Source organism: Ochotona princeps, chromosome 15 (genome assembly GCF_030435755.1).
Source record: "Ochotona princeps isolate mOchPri1 chromosome 15, mOchPri1.hap1, whole genome shotgun sequence".
Classification (NCBI taxonomy): Eukaryota; Metazoa; Chordata; class Mammalia; order Lagomorpha; family Ochotonidae; genus Ochotona; species Ochotona princeps.
In genome coordinates, this window is record NC_080846.1 from 52,534,312 (window position 1) to 52,558,318 (window position 24,007).

The 24,007-nt window shown below is 54.1% G+C and overlaps 1 protein-coding gene across 6 annotated transcripts; it reads left to right on the top strand.

Moving 5' to 3' along the window:
* The first annotated feature begins 531 nt into the window (after window positions 1–531).
* POU6F1 (POU class 6 homeobox 1) lies at window positions 532–23,788 on the top strand. 6 transcript variants are annotated; one of them, XM_058673082.1, is made up of 13 exons: window positions 532–870; window positions 3,151–3,375; window positions 5,330–5,374; window positions 8,342–8,421; window positions 9,729–9,924; window positions 13,556–13,680; window positions 14,293–14,518; window positions 15,044–15,297; window positions 15,904–16,032; window positions 16,603–16,806; window positions 19,581–19,722; window positions 20,256–20,424; window positions 21,372–23,788. In XM_058673082.1, the coding sequence occupies exons 4-13, from the start codon at window positions 8,374–8,376 to the stop codon at window positions 21,715–21,717; spliced, it is 1,839 nt and encodes a 612-aa protein (XP_058529065.1). In that variant the 5' UTR covers window positions 532–870; window positions 3,151–3,375; window positions 5,330–5,374; window positions 8,342–8,373; the 3' UTR covers window positions 21,718–23,788. The 6 variants fall into 6 exon arrangements, with proteins under 6 accessions (XP_058529065.1, XP_058529063.1, XP_058529062.1 ...); XM_058673080.1 differs by lacking the exon at window positions 3,151–3,375; XM_058673079.1 differs by lacking the exons at window positions 3,151–3,375; window positions 5,330–5,374.
* The last annotated feature ends 219 nt before the right edge of the window (window positions 23,789–24,007 follow it).

Here is a 24,007-nt window from a genome sequence, read left to right on the forward strand (position 1 = left end):
CCCACGCTCTGCACTGAACTTTTTCTGGTTTCTAGTCGACTTGGGGCAGCTGCGTCCTTCTCAGTCCGTCCTCGGGTAGCGGCCTTGGGGACCTGGGCCCTCGCGGGCATCCGCTGGCTGGGCTACGCCCGTGTTCTCCCATCTGCGGCCGCTGCTGGACTGGGGTGGTGGGAACGTATTGCTGAACTTGACTCCGGACTAGCGGACAGTGCTGACCGGGAGGAACAGGACACCGTGGGCTGGGAGCCCCGGGGTCCGCCCCAGCCCCGTCGGGGAGGCCGCGGCGCGCGGTCCCCAGCGCTGACTGAGCTCTTGGCGGCGCCCGAGATGGAACGACCCCCGGACACCCCTCCATCCGCTCCGCAGCGGGCCCTCGGGGCGCCCCCACCCCCGCGCCGTGCCGCCCGGCCCTCCCCCCGGCCGCCGGCTCCGCGTCCCCTCCCTCCCCGCCCCCGGCGGCTGGCGCGGGCGGTGCAGCATGCGGCAAAGCGCTTTGCATAAATTATGCTCATGACGCAGCAGCTAAAAAAATCCAAGTAGCAGAAGGAGGGGAGAAGGGGGGAGGCAGGGGGGGCCAGGGAAGGGGGGAAGAGAAGGAAAATACACACCTGGTGGCCCCCCCAATCTTCCCTTCCCGCCTCCCGGCCGCCCCCTTCGGCTCTGCCCGGCCCGGGCTGGGGGCCCCGGGGGCGGCGCGGGTCCCGGACCAGCGTCCCGGCCGAGCCGAGCCCAGCCCGGCCGCACTGGCTCCTTTGTCTGCGGGCGGCGGCCGCCCCGGCCCCGGCCCCGGCCCCCGGGCGTCGGCTGTGCCTTGAGCGTCTGATCCGGTGGCCGCCAGCACCGCGCGAAGCGGCTCGGGCTTGGGCTCCGGTGAGTAGCGGGGTCCGGGCGGGGAGGGGTTTGCATGGAGGGGGAGGGGGCCGGGCAGGGGAGGTTTCGGGTTTGGTTAATATGCAATGCCCGTAATTAGCATAATTTATATATTTATGATAAAGAGAAAAAAAAAGCCGCGGGGCTGGGGCGCTGGGAGCTCCGGGACGGGGCCGCACCCCAGGGCCGCGCCCGGCAGCCTACCGCCTGCCGGGGGCCGGGAGAGGAGGGGGCAGCCGCCTGGTGGACGCGGTGGGGGTGGGGATGGGGCGGTGAAGCGGGGCCGACCCCTCCTGGAGGCTGCGCCCGCAGCCCCGGTCGGGGACGGACCACAGGGCACGCTCTTCGCGCACTCCGGTGGCGATCAGGAGCCGAGGACCCGGGCGCCTGGGTTCCCGGCCATTGGCACCACCTGTCGCGACTGAGTCCGAGCCAGCAGAACCCCGGGAGGACCGGTGGGTCTCGTTGCCAGGGGCCCCGGTGTTGCTGGAAGGCAGGGGATGGGGGGGGGGGAGTGGTGGGAGGGTCTCCTATTGAGTCAAGCGTGAGCGCTTCATAAATATTTAATAACAATATTATTAATAATAATAGTCCTATAATGGACCCGATGTATGTTCCCTGGGTGCTGTCTCCTGGCAAGGGACCCCCCCCCCCGGGTTCCTCGTGGCCTCCACTTGAGTGCAAGGATCCTCCACCAGCTCCGATTAGAAGCCTAAAGCTTTCAGGGAAAGGCAGAGCCGCCTAATAGGGGCTGATCAAAAGCCTCAAGAACGTGGAAGAAAAGTCTTGGCTCCGGGTGACAGCCTGCTCTGCCACTCTGCATCCAAACACAGGGCTGCTGGGTTTTCCACCCTTCCCTTGGTCGTGGGGCTCTAAGGCAGCCTGTCTGACTGGCAAGGGCCTTCAGAGGAAGGAGTCCCCGATTAGGTCTGCAGCCAAGTCCTGGGACTTAGGGTGACATGGCCAAGGCCTGGTGTTTCTTGCCATGGTTCAACAAAAATCTCCAAGTGCCCTGTTGTGAAGGGTTTCCAATCAAGCTTCTCCTGTTGGGGGATTTTCACTCTGGGCGTGATTGGGTAGGTCACCAGTGTGAAAACCAGCACAGGCAGAGCACTCAGTGACTGTATACCCATGTGCCAGCAGAAAGTGAGCTGTTCTACTTGTAAGTCCTACCTGGTCATTAAAAAAGGTGAGTTAGAAAAAAAATAACTCTTTAAAAAATATGGATTTTATTTATTTGAAAGGCAGAATTACAGAAAGAGAGGGAAAGACAGAGAGATCAGGCTTGCATCTTCTGGTTCACTCCCCAAATGGCCACAGGAGCTGGGACTGGGCCAGGCTGAAGCCAGAAGCCGGGAGCTTCGTCCTGGTCTCCTGTGAGTGCAGAGGCTCAAGGACTTGGGCCATTCTCCACTGCTCTCCCAGGTGCCTTGGCAGGGAGCTGGATTGGAAGCAGAGCAGCTGGGACTCACACTCGCACCCCAGTACATGTTGGAGTTGCAAACAACAGCAGTTTAATTGGCTGTACCACAACCCAATCCCCACATAGCTGTTTGATGGTCAGCATATGTTTTGAAAGACAGAGATCTTTCATCTACTAATTCACTGCCCCAGATGCCTGCAACAGCTAGGGTTAGTCCAGTCTGAGTCTGCCCTCTGGATAGTATGGACACTTGTGCTGGAGCCAACACCCTGAGAAGGAGTGCTCCAAGTGGCCTGGTAATCGTGAGGCCAAGTGATCTGATATTTGAATGTAAGTCTTATAATATTTGAATGTAAGTTTTCCTTGGAAGGCTATGGTCTAATCTCTTGACCCTTATTATTATTTTTTTTTAATCTAGAACATAAGGATGATGGTGGCTAATGCTATACATGGTTCTTGTTACTATGACGATTTATCAGTGTGAAAACCGGAACAATAAAATAATCCTCAACCCAGCTCCTGCCAGTCACATGGTTGGCCAGGTTTGAGTTTTTATTTCATGAACTACCGAGCTGCATGGCCTCATGCTACTGCTGTCAGAACTGAATAACACTTACCATTTATTGAACAACTTACTATACTGCTATCCCAGATATTGTATTATTGTATTACAATATTTCAGATATTGTAACTGAGGTATAAAGAGGCAAACCCTTGCCCTAGATCTCACAGCTAAGAAGTGGGAAAACTGAGAAATATGCCTACTTCTTAATGGTTACAATAAGTTAAAATAATTAATTGAGATCATGTATGCAAATTATAATATCCGCCAGCTACTGAAGACTTGTAACCAGCAGCTGTGGTTCTAAACCTTTTATACGCGGAGTTCCTTCAGGACCCACCATAGCCCTCTGCAAGAGCTGCTACTGTTCCCATTATTATGGATAAGAAAACTGAGACACTGAAACCAAATCACTGGTTCAAGTTGCACAAGTTAATACATAGCAAAGCTGACCCGAGGAACCTGTCTGGAGAGGGTACTGGGACCCCACTGACAGGCAGTGATTGCTAGTCTTCAGCAGGTAGGATGGGAAACCTGGGTCTAGGGGCCAGGAGTGGAAAGAGATGGGGCCCATGCAGAAAACCCATCACCAGGTGGTGACAGCTGGGAGGGAAGGTGGCTGCCGGGGGTCTGGTGACCTAAGAACCGGGAAGGTACCATTTAGTGCAGAGGGCAGGGAAAATGTGCTGCCCTCGCAATGAAGACCCACAGCTGCGTGGCTGGGGGTGGTGCCAGGAAGAGAGAAAGAGCCAAAAGGGTCTGCTGAGGGGGTAAATCTGAGATAGAGGCAGCAAGAAGGCCTGAGCAGACCCAGAAGGGTGAGGCTGCTCTTTGCTGAGCTGGGCCAGGCTGTCTGCCCTGGGAGCTGCCAAGGGATACGCACCCTGAGCCTGCTTTGCGTCTGTTAAGTATGAGATGAAATGTGCCATCAGTAGGCACTTGAATAGATGAGTCTAAAGTTCCCAGTGAGGTCCAGGCTTGAGTTGGGGACGTTAGTGGTTGTTGTGGAACTGGGGGAAAGCGTGTAGGGAGGCACTGAAGAGTGGATTGGCAGCTGCCCCGTGTCCTGATAGCCCAGTGCCCTGCTCTCTGCAGGGCACTTCTGAGTGGCAGCTGTACATGCAGAAAGTAAGCCGGTACACAAGCTAAAACTCTAGTGTAGGGCTGCAGATGGGAAGGTCAGAGGAATTGCTCCTGTTGAAAGTTAGAAAGAAAGTAGGCAAGTATTGAAAGGTTACACTGTGCTCCTCATTATGTATCGCTACTGTGTGTCCATTAAAAATGTTTTAAAGGAGAAAGGAAAAATAAGATTTCCCATAAGATATATAACTTTGTTTCAACTGAATTCAGATACAATCACACTCCCCTTAATGAACCTTTACAGAGTGCTCATCCCAACCCATTATGGTATAATGAGAAGGTATTTTGCAACTGGAAAACTTCAGTCATGTTAAGTGTTGAGGCAGTGATTAAAACCACAATGTGGGCCTGAGTTAAAAGTATGACTTTTTTATAAGTTCCATTTTCTTACAGAGAATGAGATTTTTCTTTTTAACATTTATTTGTTTTTACTTGAAATTTAGAATTAAAGAGAGGAAGAGACAGAGAGAGAGAAAGAGAGAGATCCATCTTGCATTCACTGGCTCACTTCCCAAACGACTGTGGCCAGAGCTGAGCTTTTCTGAAGCTGCGAGCCAGGAGATTCTTCCAGGTCTCCCTTGTGGTGCAGGGGTGGGTCCAAAGCCTTGGGCGTTGTCTGTTGCTTTCCCAGGCCACTAGCAGAGAGCTGGATTGAAAGCTTGAGCTAGGATTCGAACCAGAACCCACATGGGATGCCAGTGCCGCAGGCAGAGGATTAGACTTACTACCTCACTGTGCCAGCCCTGAGAGTCTCCTTACATAACATTTGCATTTGAGAAAAAGGACACACACATCACATTAGGTGTCCCTGGCAATAGATCTTCTACCACCTTGTCTTCCACCAGGGCACATCCACATATTGTATCGTGGTAACCTACTCTCCTGGGGCTCCCACATGGGAGATGGTTTTTCGCCACTGTAACCCAGCACACAGCAGCTCCTGACAATGTACTGGCCTAATGAAGGGCGGGCCCTTCAGGATTTCGCCTAGCGGGAATTGCAGGCTGTTCTAGGGAGTTTTGATGTACTTGAGCCTTCTCGGGACACCTCCTGGGCGTCCCAGAGTACTGCTGGAAACCAAAGCTGTTCCCAGGGGACAGTGATGGGGTCAGCCTGATCCTTGTGCGCACTGAAGCCCTGAGGGGCCCTAGAGCTCCCCAGACTCTCTGGTTGTCGGCAATGAATCAGCACCCCCTACAATTCGCCCTGGCTTGATCCAGCTGGAAAAAGGAGGCAAAGGAGTCGTCCCAGGTGGCATGGGCTGCCCAGATGCTGCACAAGGGTAGCACAGCGCTTAGCCCAGTACCCAAATGCCGTGTCTTCTCTGTCTGGAGAGGTGTGCCTATCACATACACGACCCTGGTAAAAGCCACTGAAAGGTAAGACTTTGTGAGGTAGGCTGGGAGAAGCTTTGCCTCTACTCTGGCTGCACTTTCGGTGGACTGAGGCATGGGTCAGGGATCAGGGCGGGCCTAGGTGTGGTCACAGGTGTGGTCCAGGGGCAATCTTCCCTTCAACACAAAGAACTGGGCATTGAAGGCCCAGGGTGTTATAAGCTCGTAGAATGTCAAGGGTGAATTGCCCAAGCCTTCTCTGCCATTTGCTAAGCCGTTCCCGGTGGATGCCCATGGGTGGCAGCAAGGAGCCAGGGAGCCACAACTCAGGCCCCGCAAGAACAGTATCTCGTGCCTTCCAGTGCCAGCTCCTGCTGCCCTCTGAGACATGGCCATTCTCTGGAATGGGAAAAGTCTCCTCACAAAATGTCTGTATCAGCTGTCACGGACCCCGGTTAATTTTTCCTTGCTGTTTTGTTTCTGTCTCTTACTTGAGTTTTCAGACGACTTGCTAATTGGCTTCCGTGTGAGACACCTTTCACGGCTCATCCTGCTTCCCATCCTGGTCAATTGCCAGGCTCTCTCTGAACAGCACGTGGAAGGCTCTCCTGCACAAAGTTTGGGGGAGACATGCCTCAGGAAGGAGGCTAGAGTCCCAGCAAGGTGCGCGATGCTCACCAGATGTTCTAGCAAATTCCTCTGCTCCTCTTCCCCTCTGCGTCCTTATATCTTACTTTTGTCCTTTCTCAAATTGCCAGGTCTCTTGAATTGTTGGCCCTCTTTTTTCTTTTAAGATTTATTTATTTATTTATTTTGTTGGAAAGTCAGATGTACAAAGAGAAGTAAATACAGAGAAAAAGCTGTGCTGTCTGTTCATTCCCCAAGCGGCAGAAATAGCTGAAACTGAGTTGATATGAAGCCAGGAGCCATGAGCTTCTTCCAGGTCCCCCACGCAGATGCAGGGTCCCAAGGCTTTGGGCCGTCCTCGACTGCTTTCCCAGGCCACAGGCAGGGAGGTGGATGGGAAGTGGATCAGCCAGGACACAAACCAGCACCCATACGGGACCAGCGCTGGATCCCATATGGCAAGGACTTTAGCTGCTAGGCTACCACACCGGGCCCATGACCCTCTTCTTGATCCCATGGCAAGGCTGCCAGAGGAGGAAGCAAAGGGGGAGGGACCATCCTGGTTCTCCTTGCCTGCTTTGACCAGGGAGTCTTCTGCCAAGGGACAGAATGCTAAATCCCCAAGGGTGATCGATAGGTACCCAACAAAAAGAAAGCCAATGTTTAGTTTATGTGCAAATACTCATAGATACACTATACACAGGAAGGAAACAGCCCACCTATTCATCAGCTCAGTGTGGGTCTCCCACATGGGTGGCCGGTACCCAGTGGCTTGAACGAGCCACCATGGCTGTCTCCCAGGGTCTTCATTAGCAGGTAGCTGATGTTAGGAGCCAGAGTTGGATGTCAGGTCCACTTGTTTGTTTATTTTAGAGACGGAGAAATAGCTTCCATCCTCTGCTTTACTCCCCAAATGGCCACAGATTAGGCCAGGCTGAAGCCAAAAGCCCAGAAGTTCGTCCTGATCTGTGTTGGTGGCAGGAACCCAAGTACTTTTCAGAAAGTTGGAACGAAAACATGAAGTAGCCAGGACTCCAGTCAGCCACCATGCTACGAAATGTGGGTATCCAAGTGGTGGCTTAACCCACTGTACATCTGCCCTAAGGGGCTCAGGCGTTTTAGCTGTTGCCCTTCCCCATACAATAAGATATTACTCAAGCAGGAAAAGAAAGGAAATTCTGATACATACTACAGCAAAGGTCAGCTAGGTAAAAGGAGCCAGGTGCAGGAAGCCACCTGTTGTATAGGTTCAGTCCAAAGTAGAAGAAAGTGAATGAGTAGCTGCCTGGGACTGGGAGATGGGGCTGGGAGGGCACTGACCCCATGGCTATGGGGTTTCCTTTGGAGTGTTCTGACACTAGGCAACAGTGACTGCTAAATAACACGATCACTGTGTCCATTCTTGGGTGGCTCCTTTACAATGGGGAATTTTGTATTGGGTGAATTTGTCTTAGTGCACTCAAGCTGCTATGACAACAACAAAGCATAGTTTTATAGTGACACTGCTAGATGCTGGGAAATCCAAGATCAAAAGCATCTTGGAGCTTCAACATTGGGATGGGATGGGATGGGGGGGTGGATCACAAACATTCCTATTTTGGCAGTTTTTTCTTCATTACAAAGATAAGGCAGAGCAAAGGAGAAAGGGGAAAATGAATTCGATTTTACTGCCTAAAGCACATGGTGATAATGGTGTCCCCAGCCGCCCATCTCCCGTAGTGTTGGTGCTCCAGAAAGTGCTCAGCACACAGCAGGGCCCTGTTAATTGTCTTCTTTCCTGTGTAAATGTTGAACCCTGCCCCACTAGTCCTTCCTGTACTCTGATCTGCCTCCTGGGATGTCCTCCCTTCACTGTCAAAGGCCACACTGCCACCCGAGAACCAAACCAGAATCTCTCAAGTTTGTTGGGGGCTAGGAGCTGCGTTTGGAGTAAGTGTCCCCAGCGGGGGTCTTCATGACTATTCATATGAGAGACTGCTGTGTTAATTTATGTCTTTACCATCTCTTCCAGGAAGTCTGCCCAGACTTCTCCCCCAAGAAGTATGCTAATACCCAGGCTGCTCCTTGCCTTGTCTGATACACCCTGGGTTCTGCGGGGTGCACTGTCTTCACTGGGGAGCCCCGGGGACAGATGCCTGGCCCTCCTCCCTTCCCTCTTGTCACCCTAAGTGCAGATGTTCCTGCTTCCTCCCGAGTGTAAGCCCTCCTAGGGTGCTGTAGGAAGTGAGACAGTGGAGTCTTAAAATGTCTAAAAAAATCCTGTGCCGTTGGCTTCTCTGGCTTCTGTGTCCCCCCTCCATCCGACTTCTGACTTTTCTAGACGGTGTGGGAATTGTTAGCCCTGTGTCACAGCAGCCTTTGCTTTTGCAATCCCGTCTTACCCAGGACGCGCCCCCACTCCACCCCGACAAGTGACCATGGATCCGGGAGCAGGGTCAGAGTCAGCTCTGACTGTCAATGAGCAGGTATCTTCCGGGATGGGAAGGGGTGGGTGGGGAGGGGGGTGCACTGAAGGGTATGGGAAAGAGGAAGCCTCCCCAGAGCCCCTCATCGTCTCACCCCAGTTCTCCATCACCTGTCCAGAGGGGGCTTGGCATGTGACATAGTGGTTAAGATACCAGAGGGCATGCCTGAGGTTGAGCCCCAAATCCACATTCCTGCTAATGTGCACCCTTAATCGGATGGGGCATGGAGGCAGGACTCTCTCCCGGCCACCCCAGCATGGAATGCAGGTGGCTCAATGTGCTAGGACACAACATACTCCCTCCAAACAACAAGGCTTTTAAATGTATACATGTACACGGGATAAGGTTTGAACATCTGGTGACTTATTATTTTTTTTCTTCTATACAAGCATGCTTGTAAATGTTCTTGTAAAATAGATACATGTTTTGCAAGTCTAGAGTTAAAGGGAGAGGAGAGAGCTCTTCCACCCACTGTTCCCTCCTTCAATAACTGCAGTGGCCAGAATTGAGCCGGACCGGAGCCAGGAGCTTCCACTGGGCCAGCATCTGTTTGCTGGGCCGAGTTGCAGGAAGCTGAAGAGGCGGGTCTCCCAGCAGCACTGGGGTGTCCCAAGCAGCACCTGTCCTCCCTACCCCTGTCTCTGATTCTTGAAGGACCCAGGGAGCAGCACCGAGCTTGCTGAGGAGGCGCGGGGACCCCTGCACGACTTGGGCGAAGAAGGGTGGGGGGCGGGGAAGCACGCTTTGCAATCCGTGCATGCTCACAGCAGATGGCTCACCTGGTCCCCAGGATTCAGAGCTGTAGGACAGGGCCCCAAGACACTTATTTCAGGAAGCCAGCTTGCAGGAGCATCCTGGCCCTTCCCTGCCTGAGTTCTGGACATGAAGGAATTGTGAGCATTTTTCATTCCTTTGTCTTTGGACAATGTCTAGGATGTCTTAAGGTGAAGGGCAAAGCAATTTGCTTCCTGGCTCAGCCCAAGCCAAGAGGCTGCTGCCGTGGGAGGTGGATCACACACTCTGCTCTGAATCCAAGACAGGGGCCAAATAGAAATCTGTTCTATTGGGTTTGGTGCTGTGGGCGGCCTCCTGGCTTGTGTCCCCAAGCCTGCTTCCTTCTAACAGTGATTCCCGTGAGTCGGGGAATGGCCAATTGTCACAGGCTCTGGACAGGAGGGTCTCCTGATGAAGTGCCCTCTCCTATGCCCCCTGGTCATCCCCAGAACTCTGGCCTCTGGTGCCATGCCTCCTTCCTCCCCTCTCCCTCCAGCCAAGCCCCAGCAGTGGCCCTGCCCTCTCCTTTGCAGGTCATCGTGATGTCAGGCCATGAGACCATTCGAGTCCTGGAAGTTGGCGTGGATGCCCAGCTCCCTGCTGAGGAGGAGGGCAAAGGACTAGAGGGTGCAGCTGCTGAGGGCTCCCAGAGTGGGGACCCTGCGGAAGCCCATGAGCCTGCCGGTGAAGCTGGGCCAGGCCACCCCAAGGCCCCTGCAGAGGCAACTGGTAGGAGGCCATTGCTCCCATCTGGTGTTGCTGCCCCGCATCCCCCTGTGGCCTTCTAGGGAGCCAGCTTGTGGCCACTGGGCACCCGGTCTTCCCCTCTGCACTCTGCACCCCTCTCTTATTCTTTTTTTCCAAAGATTAGTTTATTTTATTGCATATATATATATATATATATATAGAGAGAGAGAGAGAGAGAGAGAGAGAGAGATCTTCTGTCCAATGGTTCACTATTCAAGTGACCACAGTGGCCGGAGCGGAACCAATTCGAAGCCAGAAGCCAGGAGCTTCTTCCAGGTCTCCCACACGAATGTAGGGTCCCAAGGCTTTGGGCCGGCCTCAAGTGCTTTCCCAGGCCACAAGCATGGGAAGTGGAGATGCCAGGATTAGAAACAGCGCCCATGTGGGATCCCGGCACATTCAAGAAAAGGACTTTAGCCGCTAGGCCACCACGCTGGGCCCCCTCCCTTATTATTATAAATTGTGGTCTGCATCAGTTCCAGGTCTAAGCTAAGATGAGGCAGGTTGCGGGGGAAGCTATCATGGACCAGCTTAGGGGGTTGGACCAGCTGCAGGGGCTGCTTCCTCCAAACCCAGACCTAAGCCACAGGAGACTGGATCTTGCTGTGGTGGAACCTGGATAGCCCAGGGACTAAGGCCGAGAGGTCAAGTCCAGGAGCAGCAGAGTCCTGCAGGATCCTGCCCCATGTCTCAGTGATTTTTTTTTTTAAGATTTATTTACTTTTATTGGAAAGTCAGATATACAGAGAAGAGGAGAGACAGAGAGGAAGATCTGCCTGCTGATTCACTCCCCAAGTGACCTCAAAAGCCAGAGCTGAGCTGATTTGAAGCCAGGAGCTTCTTCCAGGTCTCCCACATGGGTACAGGGTGCCAAGGCTTTGGGCCGTCCCTGACTGCTTTCCCAGGCCACAAGCAGGGAGCTGGATGGGAAGCAGGGCTGCCGGAATTAGAACCAGTACCCATATGGGATCCCAGCACATGCAAGGCAAAGGCTTTAGTCACTAGGCTACCGCGCTGAGCCCATCAGCAAATTTAAACCTACCGTCCTTCTCCAAAGATGCCCTTAGGGTGAGAGCTGTTATGAGTTGCTGGGTACCAGGACTCCTCTGGTCTTCCCTTCTGCTTGCCCTCCATCCTTTCCCTAAAGTGGGATCTGGGCTGGACCAAGAGGAAGAACCAGAAAGAGAGCAAAGGAGAAGACTTCCAGTGCACAGTTCACATTGCTTGCTCTTTCTGTTAATCAGTCTCCAGGTCCGTGGTAATCCCGTAACCTTGGTTAATTCCTCCCCTTTTGACTGAAGGGGTGACCAGAGGAGGCCATGATGGTTCTCCCCCCGACTTCTGTCTTAAGCCCATACTGGGTCACCTGCTTCCACAGGGCATCGTTTGCATCCAGGGCAGCTACCATGGAGTGAAGCCTTTCTCCAGAAAATTCAGGGAGCTTCTCAGGTTTCTCCCCTATCTTCGGACTTCCCTTTCCACCTCTTTGTCTGTCTCCCATCCTTCACTTCTTCTGGAGCCTTAATTTTATCAAATGAGCTCTCAGAGATGGGTGGTAAAGCAACTGTTCATATCTTGAGTGTTTCTGTGGTAATATGCACAGCTTTGTATATTTAAGCCTTCCAGAAAAGACAATTTTTTTCTGCAGAAGAATTTTTTTTAAAAAAAGATTTATTTTTTATTGGAAAGTTGGATATACAGAGAGGAGGATCTTCTATCTGATGGTTCACTCCCCAAGCGGCAGCAATGGCTGGACCTGAGCCATTCCGACGCCAGGAGCCAGGAGCTTCTTCCAGGTCTCCCACGTGGGTGCAGGGTCCCAAGGCTTTGGGCCATCCTTGACTGCATTCCCAGGCCACACACAGGGAGCTGGATGAGAAGTGGAGCTGCTGGGATTAGAACCGGCGCCCATATGGGATCCTGGCGCATTCAAGGCAAGGACTTTAACTACTACACTATCACGCCGGGCCCGAAAAAAAACATTTTTTTAAAGATTTACTTGAAAGTCAGAGTTACAAAGAATTACAGAGAGAGAGACAGAGATCTTCCATCTGCGGGTTCACTCTCCAAATGGTCACAACAGCTGGAGCTGAGCCAATCCGAAGTCAGGAGCCAGGAGACTCCTCTGGGTCTCCCACATGGGTAGAGGATCCCAAGGCTTTGGGCCATCCTTTGCTGCTTTCCCAGGCCACAAGCAGGGAGCTAGATGGGAAGTGGAGTAGCCGGGACATGAACCAGTGCCCATATGGCATGCGGGTACTTGCCAAGGGAGGGCTAGCCAAATGAGCCAGTTTTCCTATGTCAGTTACCTTTATCTGATTTTTATTTTTAAGTTAGAAAAGTGTCTTCTGGGCTCAGCATTCTGGTGTAGTAGGTAGAACTGCCCCTGGGATGCTGGCATCCTAACGGGCAGTTCACATCCTGGTTGCTTTTGATCTGGCTCCATGCTGATGGCCTGGAAACAGCAGTGGACGCTGGCCCAGGTGCTTGGGCTCCTGCCACCCATGAAGGAGACCTGGAAGAAATTCCTGGCTCTTGCGTCCTAACATGGGGCTGCTTACCCGGTTCTCTGGGGGGTAAACCAGCATAACAAAGGCCTCTGTGCTTCCCTCTCTAGAGCTCCTTCAGATAAATATGTGAATGAATAGATTATTTAAGAAAACAAGTATATCCCACCACAGAGCAGACAAATCTTCCACTTACTTTTTCTTTTATTATTAGTATTTTTTTTAAGATTTATTTTTTATTGGAAAGTCAGATTTACAGAGAGAAATATCTTCCATCCACTGGTTCACTCCCCAAGTGGCTACAATGGCCGAAGCTGAGGCAATCCAAAGCCAGGAGCTTCTTCTGGGTCTCCCACGTGGGTGCAGGGTCCCAAGGCATTGGGCTGTCCTCTACTGCTCTCCCAGGCCACAGGCAGGGAGCTGGAAGGGAAGTAGAGTAGCCGGGGCCCATATGGGATCCTGGCACAAGCAAGGTGAGAACTTTAGCCACTGGGTTACTGCACACTGGGCCTATCTTTCTTTATTTATTTTTTATTTTTATTTTTTATTGGGAAGTCAGATATACAGAGAGGAGGAGAAACATACCTGTTAATATTTTATAAGGCCTTTTACAAGTTTATGTGCAGGGAGAGAACTTTTTTCATTCTGTATTTCACTCCCCAAATGACCACAATGGCTGGTACTGGGCCAGCCCAAAGCCAGGAGTCAAGAGCTTTGTCTGGCTCTCCCACATGGGTGGCAGGGACTTAAGCATTTGAGTCATCCTCTGCTGCTTTCTCAGGTACATGAGCAGGGAGCTGGCTTAGAAGTGGAGCAGCTAGAACTTGAACCCATCCTGCCCTATGGGAGTCACAGTGGTGGGTAAACCAGCTGTGCCACAGCACCAGCCCCTTTCTAAATTAAACGATGGGCTGGGACTGGCCAGGAGCCTGGCTCTCTAGCCCAATCCCCCACATGGGTGCAGTAGCCCAAGGTTTCAACCCGTGCTCCACGGCTTTCCCAGGTTCCGTAGCAGGAAGCTAGTTGGACGAGATATTTTGCCCCGTGACCCTGTCATTTCCATCAGACTCATCAGTCCTTGTCCTTTTTCTTAATGCCATGTGAAGTCAAGTCACTCCCAGGGACCCTTCCAAGTCCTGCCCCCAGCATCGCCACCTTCAGCCAAGCCCCAAGCCAGCCTCAGGCGGCATCGCAGACCCTGACGCCGCTGACAGTACAAGCTGCCCCCCAGGTAAGGGCCGCCTGGGGCTGGACGGGGGGCAGTGGGCAGCAGCATCGCATGGGGGTGGCCATGGGCCCCTGCAAGCCGAAGAGGCAGGATGGGGAAGGGTCGCTCCCACCAGGTCCCCTGGCTTCTGCCTGCCCCAGCCCAGGCCCATTTGGGAAAGTGGATCTGCATTTGCCAGGCAGTGTCTGTGGGTCCAAGAAGACCATAGAAAAGGCGTTCACCCGCCTGCTGCCAGAGTTTCTGTTCCTCTGATGACGAAATGAACCCTCTAGCACCTGCTCCGGGGTGTGCACAGAGTATTCATTTAGATCCGGACAGTAGCTAGCTATGCCCCGTCAGGGCTTCCCCCAAGTCCTGTGAACCCCCGACCCCCCATCCTGCCCTGGGGAAAGGCCTGGGAGGCTGCTGACTCGCCACCGAGCCTGGGGCACCACTTCCGGTGTTGGAGGACAGTCTGGAACATTCCCCATCCGTGTGTGACCTTTCCCCTTACTCCGTGCCCTCAGAATGCTTTGTTTGTGCTCAGCTGGGTCCTAGAGACCCAGCCTTTGTGCCATGGATGTTGATTTTCTTTTGTTTTTTCTTTTCTTTTTGAAATCTCGTTTGCTTTTGCAGGTCTTGACTCAGGAAAACTTAGCCACAGCTCTGACAGGAGTTATGGTTCCAGCAGGGGCAGTTACTCAACCTCTTCTTATCCCCATCAGTATTGCAGGTCAACTGGCTGGTCAGCAGGGGCTGGCCGTGTGGACAATTCCTACAGCAACCGTGGCTGCCCTTCCCGGACTGGCCGCTGCTTCTCCCCCGGGGGCAGTGTTCAAGCCACCTTTAGCCGGTCTCCAAGGTAACGGCCACTCTCCCAGGACTGCACGCGGCCCCCACCGCCCTCCACCACCGCCCCGCACGTGTGTTTTGCCATGTCGAACTCAGAATCCACCGCCCTCCCGGGCCGCAGCCCCGGAGTCTGGATCCCAGCCACAGAGCTGCTGCACCACTTGGGACTGTGGGCCAAGACCCAGGCTGGCCCAGCAGGCCTTTTCTTGCATCTGTCAACTGAATGGGACTGCCCCCTCCTCCCCACGCCAGACTTTGCCAGCTCCTGAGAAAAGGACCACGAGAAGAATCCATGTTGGGGTCTTACCACCTGCGTGTCTCCTGGCCCAAGGGTGGGGGTGGGGAGAGGAGAGCTATTGGCATTGCACCAACCTTCATGGATGGAAGGCATCGCAGCTGCTGCCGGTGCCCCACTCCTCCATCATGTCCACTGCCCTAACCCCTCTCGGGTCTCGCGCCAGATCCCTTGGGATTGGAGCCGCTCTGGGCCGTGGCTAGGCACTTGAGCGCCTCTGTCCTCTGCCTTGCTCCATAGCGGCGGCTGTGCTGAACACTGCTCTCCCGGCACCCGTACAAGCGGCCCCACCGGTACAGACCTCCTCACCGGCCCAGCCCCGGCCACCAGCCCAGCCCCAGACGCTGTTCCAGACCCAACCGCTGCTGCAGACCGCACCTGCCATCCTCCCGCAGCCCGCTGCGGCCACCGCTGTTGCCCCCACCCCCAAGCCGGTGGACACCCCTCCCCAGATCACCGTCCAGCCTGCAGGCTTCGCATTTAGCCCGGGAATCGTAAGCCGCTGCCCTCTCCCATGATGGACTGAGAGAAGGACCAAGTCTGGGGTGGAAGTGACGCTCCCCGCGGTGGAGGGCCAGCCCCGTGAAGTCTGCCCTGTCTCAGCACATCGGCAGAGATCGGGCCCACTCTGGGCTCTTCTTGGCGGCTCTCGGCCTGTCCAGCACGGGCAGAAGCAGAGTGGCTGTGGGGGACTCCTCCAGAGCCTGAACCGCTGGACCAGCCGGAGGGTGGGCTGACGGCCACAGGGCTCGCAAGCCCGCGAGCTGTCACTAGGGGGCAGCCAGGGGCTCTCTACAATGGCCGCTGGCCGGGTCAGGCAGGGAGAGATGTGACTCCCAGTGCCTCTGGTCCCTGCACTGTGACCCTTCTGCCCTCCAGGCCGAGCCCGAAAGATGACCCAGAGTTACTGTTCCGTGACCCCGGCCCTGCCTGTCCCACCAGCACCCCTTCTGCAGCCTGCAGCCTTGAACACCACTATGCAGCTGGTGGATAAGGGGCCTGCAGTGCCGCACTTTGACCTCTGCCCAGCCCCCTCCCCTGAGCCCGGATCCCTTCCTTGCCCCATGGCCTCTGAGCAAGGCCTCTTCCTCTGCCCACAGATCAGTGCCGCTACCCTTGGGGGACAGACCCAGATCCTGGGCTCCCTCACGACGACGCCGGTCATTACGAGCGCCATTCCCAGCATGCCAGGGATCAGCAGTCAGATCCTCACCAATGCTCAGGGACAGGCAAGTGGCCAAAGCCAGGGCGGAGTGCTGGCAACGATGGGGTGGCCGGTGAGGCGAGGGGGCCAGGGCTTGGGCTGAGAGGCTGACGGTTGACTAGAGCGCCAAGCTCTTGTTGAAGAACGTTCGCTCTGCTCTAGGGGGAGTTTGTCTAGCCGAGGGTGGGATGGAGAGGTTCGCCTGTGGAACGCTCACTTGGTGGCCGGACATCAGGCTAGTTTTGCTATACACCATCTTGGCTCGTTCAAGTACAAGTCCATCAGGTAAAGGTTTTCTTTTCGTTCCCATTTTACGGGCGAGAAAGCTGAGGTTCAGCAAAATTAAGCCACACAACTGGAATGTGGCAGATCAGTGAGCTGCATCCAAGTCTAAGTCACTCCAAAGCCCATCCCTGCTCCGGGGAATGGAATAATAAGGGCAGGCATCCCCGGAGTCGGAGCCAGGCAGAGGTCAGAGGGGTTCCATGATGTGTTCTAAGCTAGTCCTTTTTACCTGCCAGTGTGGAGACTTGGGTTAGGGACAGAAAAGGACGCCACCCTCACCCCTGGGGTCCTTCGCCTTATTTCCTGCCAGGTTATTGGAACCCTTCCATGGGTAGTGAACTCGGCTAGCGTGGCGGCCCCGGCACCAGCACAAAGCCTGCAGGTCCAGGCTGTGACCCCCCAGTTGTTGTTGAATGCCCAGGGCCAGGTGATCGCAACGCTCACCAGCAGTCCCATGCCTCCGCCTGTAGCTGTCCGGAAGCCAAGCACGCCTGAGTCCCCTGCTAAGAGTGAGGTACTGGCTGGGGCTAGGGCTGAGGGTACTGCCTGGGATGGGCTGCTTCCCTCTAGACTGCCGCGAGAGGGACGTAGAAGGCTGGCACGGTGCACGCATGCCCTGCCTATGGAGATACCTCCTCAGACCCAGCCTACACTCACCACGTGTACCAGCGCTCTCAGACACCAGAGCCAGAAGAGCAGGGAGGGGCTGATCAAAGGGGCCTGGGCCTGGATCAATCCCAGGAAGTTCATTCCATGTCCATCCATCTTCGCCCCTTCTTTGTGGCTTTGGCTTTTGGCTCTTTATTTTGTAGAGACAAAGGCAGAGACAGAGAGAGAGAGAGAGAGAGCTCCCATCCAATCATACCCCACTCCCCCCTCACACACACAGGTGCCTGCAACGGCCAGGGCAAGGCTGGAGCTGACACAAAAGCTAGAAACGCACTCCAGGCCTCCCTTGTGGGTGTCAGGAACCCACAGCCATCACCGTTCCTGCCTAGGATCTGTGTTAGCGGGAGCCTGGAGTCAGGGGCTGGGGCCAAGAATCAATGCCAGGCGTTTGGATATGGGATGTGGGTGTCTAACCGGCATCTTAGCCGCTAGGCCAAATGCCTGTCCTTCACAGAATTTTTTGAATGACAGTCCCCTCCCAAGCCCTGAAGACAGAGGCAGCTGGAATGCTCGGTATAGCCTAAGGCCCAGTTTTGGTGACAGTTACAAGTCCCCTGACAATGCCTGTGACTAGGGAGCGATCAGGTGCTTTAGGACCCCAGAGAAGGGAGTGCCTGACAGAATAGAAGCTTTGGCTTCTTAGAGAAGGGACCGGAACTCCTCCAAAGGGAGGAGCTGAATGTGAGGGTATTCTGTCCCTGGGAACACTGCGACAAGTTCCTTACGCTGCAGTGGTGGTTCTGGGGCTTGGTATCAGCCCCCGGTCCTGGGCCCGTTCTGCGACTATGGAGCAGGGCCTGGGATCACAGCGGTAAGTTGCCCAGGTGATTTGGGAGCTAGGACATCTCAGGTGTGGTTTGCTGCTTCCTAACCTTGTAAAGAACCCCTTGGGCGGTCAAACAGGTTGTCAGAGTAGCAATATCAGAAGGTTCTGAATGTTACCTACCCACTGGCAATAAGTGCCTCGCTCCTCGAAACGCACTTTGAAACAGCTGCTGCTGTTACTACCCTAAGGTAGTGGGAAGACTCGAGCCCTTGCCACCTGTCAGGAGCCAGTTTATATAGCTCTCTCTTTAAAAAAAAGATTTTATTATTATTATTATTATTATTATTATTATTATTATTATTGGAAAGTCAGATTTACACAGAGAAGAGAAAGAGAGCTTCCATCCTCTGGTTGCCGGGATACGAACCGGCACCCTTATGGAATTCTGGTGCATGCAAGGCAAGGACTTCAGCCACTAGGCTACCACGCTGGGCCCCAGTTTATACAATTCTTGAAAGAGAAAGGTGCTCTGGAGCCAGGCAGAGGTCACCACCAGGCGGTAGAGAAGGCAAGTTTCAGGGCCATGCGAAGAAACCTGTGGTCCCTAGTTGCTCTCTAAAAAAGAAATTATACTAAAATACTCTTTGCTTTGTGTATTTACGCTTTCTTCTAATGGCCACTCTGGCATTCCATTTTTCTAATTCTTGTGAAGACCCTCCAACATTACCATGGGAACAGTAAGAAGCAGGTGTTGAGCCTCATGGCTGTGAGGATGCTGTATCCCACATCAGAACCCCTGGGCTTCCGGGCAGGGCTGATGGTCCCCGTGACTCAGGCGGCGTACCTGGGCTGCATCCCCTGCTGCCACTTTGGGCTGGCTCAGGCTGTTGGGCATCTGGTAAACCTGCGAATGTGAGCCCTTACTGCCCATCTGTCTGCCTCTGTCAGAGGAAAACAAGAAGTAAAGTCTTGTCTAATTTCACTTCCAAGGATGGCTTCTGTTTCAAGATTTGCTTTTCTCGAAATTCAAGTGAATTCCTTAAAGGCAATTCTTCCATAGAAAAAAAAATTTTTTGCTGTTGTTTTGACTTCATGAAAATTTATTTATTTGCTTGAAAGAGTTAGTACAGAGGGAGTGAGACAGATTTTCCATTCACTGGTTCATTCCCCAATGGCTATGGAGGCTGGAGCTGGACCAGGCCAAAGCCAGGAACATAGATGGCAGGGGCTCACACACTTGCGTTATCTTCTGCTGCTTTTCCCAGGAGATGATCAGGGAGCAGCCAGGACTCAAACCAGTGCCTGTAGGGGATGCTGGTGTTATAGGATCTGGCTTAACCTGTTGGACCATGACATTGGCCCCTGAAAATGGCTTTTGTATTTTGTTTTTTTCTGACTTGGCACTAAGACACAGAGGCCAGCAGTAGTGAAGAGAGATACTTTATCATTTATGTATCGCTTTAGGGGTGTGCAGCATTCACCTAGCAGTTTCCCTGTTTATGGGATTTTGAGTCCAACAGACTCCCGAATCAGAGTTAGGCTTCTTGGTTGAGGGAAGAGGTTGAGAGCAGTTTCCCAAGGGTGGTGCTTTGACCAAGGGTACTGAAACTTTGCCTGCGTCACAGGAGGCTGTGAGGTCCCATCTTATTAGAACACGTGGCTACGCCTCCCAGGGGGTGTCATTATCACGGAGTACGTATTCATCAGCAACTTCCTGTCTGTTGAAAGAACACAGGTGGGATTGAGGTGGGTGAGAGGGGGCTTTATGTGCCCCTCTGCACTGCTGATGTCCACCCGGGGCTTCCAACCCCATGAGCTGGGCAGGGCAGCGGAGGCTTGTTGTCCCCTCACAGGTGCAGCCCATCCAGCCCACACCTGCTGCAGCTCCGCCTGCTGTGGTCATCGCCAGCCCAGCCCCTGCTGTCAAGCCATCTGCCTCAGCTCCCATCCCAATTACCTGCTCAGAGACGCCCACGGTCAGCCAACTGGTGTCCAGTAAGTGGCTCCTGGGCTAATGGGGAGTGTGGGCTAATGGGAAAGCATTGAATTGGGCTGCAGCCTCTTCCAGTGCTGCTTTCTGGAGAAAACTTGCTGGAGCCCAAGAGGGAAGGACAGGGGTTGGCTCCCTTGGCCCTCCATTCCTGCGGAGCTGGATTCTGGGTGTAATGGCCGTGGAGGTTGTGCAGCCGCTTCGCCGAGAGGCCAAGCCATCGGCTGCCTTTGCTGCAGTCTTCCACCCAGAATGTGCATGACTAGCCGGCGTGCTGGTGATCAGCAGAGTAAGATTTGGGGCAGGTGAACAGCCAGAGCCGGAAGCACTAGAGAGTAAACCTTTCTCCTGGACGGAGTGCTCCAGGCCTCTCTTCCCACCTCCGTGCCCCAGTCCTGCTGGGGGGCAGGGAGGAAGGGGGATTCCTGAGCCTTTTGCCAGATGTTGGCATCTCCCACTGCTGCACCAGACGACCCAGGAAGAATCAGTAGTGATTCCTATCTTATATAATCGTCCTTGGTCCTTCCCTCTGACCTAGAGCCGCACACTCAGAGCCTGGATGAGGACGGGATCAACTTAGAAGAGATTCGTGAGTTTGCCAAGAACTTTAAGATTCGGCGGCTATCCCTGGGCCTTACCCAAACCCAGGTGGGCCAGGCTCTGACTGCAACGGAAGGTCCGGCCTACAGCCAATCAGCTATATGCCGGTGAGTACGGCTGTTCTGGGCAAGAGCAGTGTCTACGCAGTGCCTGGTGTCGCCAGCACCCGTGGAGACTGGCATCCAGCTTCTTTTTGTATTCTCTCCTGTTCCTCCTGCCTTCCTCCACGCGGGGAGCACAATGCTAAGGTAGATGGGAACACCTGGAGGGGGCCAAGGCTAATCCAGCCCTGCTAGGGCCCTCCGAGTGAACCCTCTCATGCTGAGCATTCGTGTGGTCTTCTCTGTGGGAACCCAAGTCCCCTGTGCAGTCAGGAATCCTAGTGAGAAAGAGGTGGAAGCATCAGTTCTGTTCTGGTCTCAAGTATAACGCACCTCAGGCTGGCACGCTGCCATCTCTGTCTCCTGCGAGGTGTGACTACACAGTCATAGAGCTGCCTTTGCCTGTGCCCAGGCCGCGGATTGCTTTCAGCACTGGCACCAGAGGAAGAATAGCAGACAGTTTCAGACAGGGTGGATTCACCTGCCTGCCAAACCCCACAGATCAGAGCAACAGACTCGCATGGCTGTTTGACCGACTGCAGTGCCGCGTTGGCACAGCCAGGAAAGGCGGCCTGGCCTGACAGTCACGCCGGCAGCAACAGTTGAGAGGCTTGGTACTCAGAATGACTGGAGGTCTGCCAGCTGGAGGTGCCAATTGGAGGTCAAAGGCTGGCTGGGAAAGTTTTGGAATGGTTGTTCATAAGCAGCTGCGCTATTATTGTCATGCTGTTGACTGAGTTGGGGGTCACAGGGATGGTCTGTCTGTCGGGGCCTGGGGTCCTGGGGAGTCTGAGCAGCCCAGGATTGGTCCAAATGGGCTTTAGTGAAGATGATGGGGTTGGGGTGGGACAGGTATGGGAACTCCCGCCTAGAGACCGTGCTTAGCTAGTGCAGGATGTGCCATAGTAGCCGAGCCCTCTCATAGCCCTGTCCTGGGTGTGGGTGGCCTGCAGGTTTGAGAAGCTGGACATCACGCCCAAGAGTGCCCAGAAGCTGAAGCCAGTGCTGGAGCGGTGGCTGAACGAGGCCGAGCTCCGGAACCAGGAAGGCCAGCAGAACCTGATGGAGTTCGTAGGAGGCGAGCCCTCCAAGAAGCGCAAACGCCGCACGTCCTTCACACCCCAGGCCATAGAGGCTCTCAATGCCTACTTCGAGAAGAACCCACTGCCCACTGGCCAGGAAATCACTGAGATTGCCAAGGAGCTCAACTACGACCGCGAGGTTGTGCGGGTCTGGTTCTGCAACCGGCGCCAGACGCTCAAAAACACCAGCAAGCTGAACGTCTTTCAAATCCCCTAGGGCTCAGCGCCCCCAGCCCCACCCCAGGTTCTAGCACTTTCTTCTTTCCCCTTGACACCTGGCTGCAGCCACTGCTGTGGCAGAGCCTGTCCTGTCGCCACCTGCAGCCATACTTGCCCTGGGTTGGGGGACTCCATTCTGTGCATGTGCGATGATGGCTCCCTCTGCCCTCTCCCACCCTCCACATAGCTCACATCCTCCGGGGGGCCAGGAGTTGGAGGGACCCCCATGGGAGCTCCAGGCCTTTGCTTGGGCATGCTGAAGGGGGACTCTGTGGTGTCGCTTAGAGAAGCACTTTGTTCACGTGGTTTCTGAAGGGTGGATTCTGGATTGGAAACCAGAGACTCCCCGCTCCCTGTTGTTAGAACTGGCTGTGGCTATATGTCTTTGCTTTCCTTGTCATGTTCTTTGTGCCCTGTCTCCTATGGCAGGTGGGACAACGCTGCTGATGGAAGCCTAAGCTCACACTGCCTACCCCCACTTTCGCCTGCAGACACACCACTCCCCTCTCCTCCCAAAGATGATCCAGGAGCTTAAATTCAGACAGGTGTGACATGCCACTTGGAAGTCAGACTTGATGTCGGCCTTGGGATCACAAGGTTCCTGCAACTCTGGAACCAAACCATGCAAGTTCCTCTCCCACCTCTTCCTGGTTCCTTGGAGGAATAGGGAAGATTGCATTAAAGCTGAGAGCCCCCACATACCCCAATATTTTTTTCTTTTGCAACTGTGTTGGACGAAAGCAACAGTGTGCTTTGCCTTCCCTGGAGTTGTCCGATGTCTGCAGCACATGGAGAATTTGGTAGACTAAGCCTTCCTCCCAGATTGTAATCTATTCTCTGTCTATAGCTCTCCCCCCACCCCCAACAAAAACAGTGTGGATTAAGAGGATTTGAAGTCTAGGACATCCCACTGCCCAAGCAAGCAGGTATCCCTGAAGGAAAAATGAGGAATGGATTGCCAACTTTTTCTCTTGTCCCACACCCTGCCCCGGCCTAGTACCAGGGCTATCTCAAAAGAAACAAATTCAGTGATGGATGATACAGCAAGGCCCCTGGGGGAGACCTGCTAGACCCTGGAACGGCTCTTGTGGAGGTCAACTGAACTCCTTCTCTATAGCTTCAGGCATTGAACATCAGAGGAGAAATCTCATTCCATCCAGAGTCTCATCCCATGTCTGAAGGAAACCTCCACCATGCTCCTTGCAAAGCCAGAACATGCCCAGGTCAGGGTGGGCTTTGTCTCTAGCGGGGGTAGCTGTGGCACATCTTGTCCAAGGTGACAAATCCATCAAAATCAGTGCGTGACTTTAGGAAGTCAGGGGAGCACTGAGAGATGGGTTTGGATGGCCAGCAACCACCCACTCTTCCCCATACTGCCTTCACAGAGCCTGGTCTCCAGCACCTGCTGCCAAGGTGGCATCCCATGGGATCCTGGCCCTGTGATGCTGTGGGGTGCCTCTCACACGCACACACATGCCCCCACGCATCTGACCATCTGAACCAGCCGAGGCGACAGGTGGGCAGCTTGCGTGGGTCGGTTCCCAGGAGAGGCATCTCCAGCGGGAGGCTCCTTATTGGTACTCGTGGTGGTTTTCAGTACACCACAGTCACGTGACACACTCATCCACGAGGAGTGTTGGGTAAGGATAAAGTGTTCAGTCCATACGTTAGAAAGCTGCAGCTTCCATGCTGCGACGACCCTTGCACTCATGTATGTGTTGTCTTTAGGTAAGGTTGTGTGCTGGGTCACAGCTGGAGTCCTGGGAGTGATATAGAGGCCAGGGTGTGGACACGTACCCTATCTGTCCTGTGTCGTGACAGGAAACACTTCTGGATCACTGGTCTGAATTAGGCCTGGCCGTGCTTTCTTAGCCCCTCTCTGCACTAACAGTTTTCCTAGGGCTAGGCTGAATGCAAACAATTTTCTCGAAGGATGGGTTATCCATTCGGAGGAATACCAGGACCGGATGCTGCAGAGGAGGGTGCAGGATCTCCCTAAGGTGCACCCATGGCGCAGCTTGCTGGCCTGTGACCTCTGCTGTTGTTTCCCCACCATAGCACCCCAGGGAAACCGTGAGACTGGAAGGGAGTTGATGCACATTTTCTTTTGAAAGCATCCAGACCTCAGTGGCTTCTGAGCCCTGGAAAGATCAAATGAGAACAGGCAGGAATGGTTTCACTGTGTGTGGTTTTGCTTAAGTGAAAGAAAAGCCAGAACTTTCTGTGACTTGGTGAGTGATCCTTGGCGCTGTGCTGCTGATGGCGTCTGGGGGTGGGGCCAGGGCTCA

Coding starts and splice junctions, on each gene's coding strand:
- POU6F1 (XM_058673078.1), top strand. CDS start 9,192: ATGGCTCACCTGGTCCCCAGGATTCAGAGCTGTAGGACAGGGCCCCAA. Junction 13,681..14,292: donor CAGTACAAGCTGCCCCCCAG/GTAAGGGCCGCC, acceptor TTGCTTTTGCAG/GTCTTGACTCAGGAAAACTT. Junction 15,298..15,903: donor TCGCATTTAGCCCGGGAATC/GTAAGCCGCTGC, acceptor CTCTGCCCACAG/ATCAGTGCCGCTACCCTTGG.